This window comes from Medicago sativa, chromosome 3 (genome assembly GCF_051527215.1).
Source record: "Medicago sativa cultivar Bolivia chromosome 3, Bolivia_mono, whole genome shotgun sequence".
NCBI classification, from domain to species: Eukaryota; Viridiplantae; Streptophyta; class Magnoliopsida; order Fabales; family Fabaceae; genus Medicago; species Medicago sativa.
In genome coordinates, this window is record NC_140751.1 from 7761864 (window position 1) to 7765745 (window position 3882).

At 32.2% G+C, this 3882-nt stretch overlaps 1 protein-coding gene across 1 annotated transcript; it reads left to right on the top strand.

The window, feature by feature from the left end:
* The first annotated feature begins 211 nt into the window (after positions 1-211).
* LOC146935380 (uncharacterized) lies at positions 212-3609 on the top strand. Its single transcript, XM_085757616.1, has 3 exons — positions 212-450; positions 1823-2862; positions 3167-3609. Exons 1-3 carry the CDS (start codon positions 212-214, stop codon positions 3607-3609), a joined length of 1722 nt encoding a protein of 573 aa, XP_085613742.1.
* Positions 3610-3882: the final 273 nt, after the last annotated feature.

Below are 3882 nucleotides of genomic sequence, written 5' to 3' on the forward strand. Positions count from 1 at the left end.
TTATCCTTCAAAGTTTACCCGTAGTTAAAAAATAAAATTAGTGACATGAAGAAGAGAAAATAAAATACAATTAGTGACAAATTTTATGTTTCTCTCTCGCAATTTTACTAGTTAATTTATCTAATTTTTCCGGTAATAGTCTCCAAATTTGAAGTTATCATGACACAAGGTTTTTATTTTATTTTTGTAAATTATTTCATATACAGAAGAAATGCATCCCAACGTTGATAACGGTGGTGCTTCAAACAATGCAAAACAAGATAAAGGAAAGAAAAAAGAAGAAGGTGGTGAAAACATAGATATGACTATTGAGGAACTAGAGACAAAGATATGGAAAGATAAAATGCTCTTAAAGAAGATGAAGTTAAAAAGAATTCAAAGTGACAATAAAACGTCACTGGAACAATTGAAAAGAAAGACAATGGCTCGTGCACAAGAGGGCATATTAAGGTAGTTCTTACTTCTTTTTTTAATTGAAAAAGAGAAAAATTATTATTAATAAAAGTGACATTAATTATTATTTTACAACCGTTTTAAAGATTAATATTTTCAGAGGCGAATCCTTTTTGATAGGATGGGGTAGCATTGGCTACCCCAAAATTTTTATTTCTATTGAACCACTAGGTATTTTTTTGGTGGTGGTCGGGGTTTGAACCCCAGACCTTGCATATATTATGCATTGTCCATACCAACTGAGCTAAGCTCACGAGAACAACCACTAGGTATATTAATATGGCTAGCTGCCCCAACAATATATTTTTAGCTACCTCAAACAAATTCATTTGCAAAAAATTAGCATAAATTAAAAGGTTAAAAAATTATTACTTGATTAATAAACTTATTTGTCTTATGTTGACATTTCGGTCTCTACAACAACAATAGAGAAATTATTTTTAGCAATAAAAATTATCAATAGTCAAACATAATAGAGGATAGTTTAATGCAAATAGCTTATTTGTCTACGTTGAAAAAGAAATTATTAGTCTATTTAAAAAATATTCAATTATGAATATATTTGACTTCTTGAAGCCTAGTTTTATAGAGATTAAACATATTTATCCTTTAAATATAATATATAATATTTTAAAAGGGTTAATAGTGTTTTACCCCCTATAATATAGGTCATTTTCGGTTTTACACCCTGTAAAATATTTTTGTTTTGATTTACCCCCTAATAGGTCATTCAAAAACCAATTTTTTATTTTTTTCTTCAGAAATTCTGGTTTTTGAATGACCTATTAGGGGGGTAAATCAAAACAAAAATATTTTTCAAGGGGGTAAATAAAAAAAAATTTACAGGGTGTAAAACCGAAAATGACCTATATTACAGGGGGTAAAACACCATTAACCCTATTTTAAAATATAAAAATTTTCTTTACCTAAAAAAATATTTGTATTTGGACCCCTTGTAAAAATTTCTCTAGCTTCGCCGCTGGATATTTTAATTCTATCTCTTGAGGTAAATTGCTAAAATCGCAAGTTAAAGTCCAGGGATCATTTTCAAGTTTAATTGGCTATAAACTCATATTTTAGTTAGTGAACTAGGGTAAACTTACAGGAAATCTTCAATAGAATTTTTTATCTTTTTTTTTTTTTTTTTCATCTTAGTTTATCAGATTCGATTTCTTTTTTTCTTTGTTCATGTATTTTTTTTTTAGTTTTTTAATTGTATCATATAGTATACATGTCATGTATATAGCCATAATTTTAATATGAAGTAAATTGTATGAGTTTATAAGCCATGTTTATGAATTGATTTCATATAGACAACAATTTTGCTTAAATTCCCAATTTTGAGAACTTTGACTTGAGATAAACAAAGTCAAATTCTCCCCGTTGAGCTGACATGTACTGTGGACAGGTACATGTTAAAGATGGTGGAATTTTGTGATGTTCGTGGCTTCGTCTATGGAGTAGTACTTGACAATGGCAAACCAATGATTGGCTCTTCGGAAAATCTACGCGGTTGGTGGAAGGACAAAGTAAACTTTGAGGAAAACGGTCCAGCTGCAATCGCCAAATATGAAGAACAATGTGAAGTTTCAACAGTGAATGGCATGTTGCTTGATGAGCAAGTAAGGCCTTACTCCTTGTATGACCTACCTGATACGATATTAGGTTCAATTGTATCATCATTAATGCAACACTGCGATCCACCCCAAAGAAAACATCCTTTGGAAAGCGGCATTCCTCCACCATGGTGGCCAACAGGGAACGAATCATGGTGGAAGGAAATGGGATTTAGTAAGGATCTTGTCCCACCACCATACAAAAAACCACATGATTTGAAGAAGGTTTGGAAAATTTGTGTGTTGACGGCTATTATCAAACACATATCTCCTAATTTTCAGAAGATCAGGAGTATTGTTAGACATTCCAGGAGCTTGCAAAATAAATTCAATGCTAAGGACACAGCTATTTGGTTAGCTGTTATTAGTTATGAAGAAAGATTGGCAAGAGAAATGTATCCTGAAAGTAGTTATGAGTTTGTGGAAACAGATGATTATGATGTGGAATGTGATGAGCACAATCTAGCAAAACCTTTATCATCATGTGATGAGGGTTCTGATACCAACATGGTTGATCAACTTGAAGAAACTTCTTCTCATCTCGAGACTTCGATATGCATTGATCCACATTACCAAGACAATCATCATGGAGGTTCTTCAATGAACAATCTTGTTATTGAGAGTAGGGGTGCTAATAAGAGAAAGGCTGACCAAATAGGAGGAAGCAGCAACAACAACCAATTCCAAATGGTTGGAGTTGGAAGCTCAAAGAATCAACAACATGGTGCACCTCTTGACCAACATGAGCAAGCTGCAGTACCTTCTGTTGCAAATCAGATCACTATTCATGCAGGTAATCATGGTTATCAATATCTTGATTTGATACAAAACTAACTACTCAATCAATATGAATCTTTAGTCCCTATCTACATTTGTCATGCATCTTATCTTAAATCTTGATTTTTACTTAAAAACTAGTTTTTAGGGTTTCAATTATAGATTTTTTTTTTTAAAACTATATGATGTCTCTTAACTCACCAACCGAGCTACTTACATAGGAAAAATGTCATCTTACAATTTATAATAAGATTTCGACTCACGCTTCAAAAACAAGTCTTCTGATCAACAATTTGAATCTTGATTTGATTACCATGCAGGTAATGACTCAGGAGAAGGAGAAGATGTTTCTATTTGGATGAATCATGTTGTGCCAGCTGGCAACATGATTCCTACTCCTTCTGGTGATTACCAAAATTTTCAGCCTCAAATCTACACTTCAATGATGAATACTTCTTTGCCATTTACCAACATGATTCCAACTCCTGGATTTAACCAAAACATGCAGCCTCAAATGGAGCTGAATTTCTATGATCAACAAGGGGATGCAAATAGCAATTACAACTACAAAGTGCCTAATGCTGAAGTCGTTAATGTTCCAATGCATGAAAATGTCTCAACAATGACAACCTTCGATTCATCTTTAGATGAGTTGATGGCATTCAATTCTCAATCTGATGTTGATGCTTATGCACTTATTGATTCTCCTAATGTGGCAACACAAAGTTATGATTTCTCTTGGCCAAACAATATTGGGAATTAATAATTAAGGTAAAATCATAAATCATCTTTTTGAAACTTTCATCATTACTTTTTCACAAATAGCCCTCTTTTGGTTTTGGTTTTGGACTTTTTAATATATAGGTGACAAAACTAAAACTATAAGGGTCTATTTGTTTAAGAGAGTGAAACTTAAAATTGATAATTTATGATTTTACTTGTGCTTGGTTGCTATATAAGAGATCATTGGAGAAGGAAGCTTTGTGTTATGAGTTCTTAGTTAAGTTTGTCTTGTTTACTAGTCTATATAAGGTGT

Coding starts and splice junctions, on each gene's coding strand:
- LOC146935380 (XM_085757616.1), top strand. CDS start 212: ATGCATCCCAACGTTGATAACGGTGGTGCTTCAAACAATGCAAAACAA. Junction 451..1,822: donor GCACAAGAGGGCATATTAAG/GTAGTTCTTACT, acceptor AGATAAACAAAG/TCAAATTCTCCCCGTTGAGC. Junction 2,863..3,166: donor TCAGATCACTATTCATGCAG/GTAATCATGGTT, acceptor ATTACCATGCAG/GTAATGACTCAGGAGAAGGA.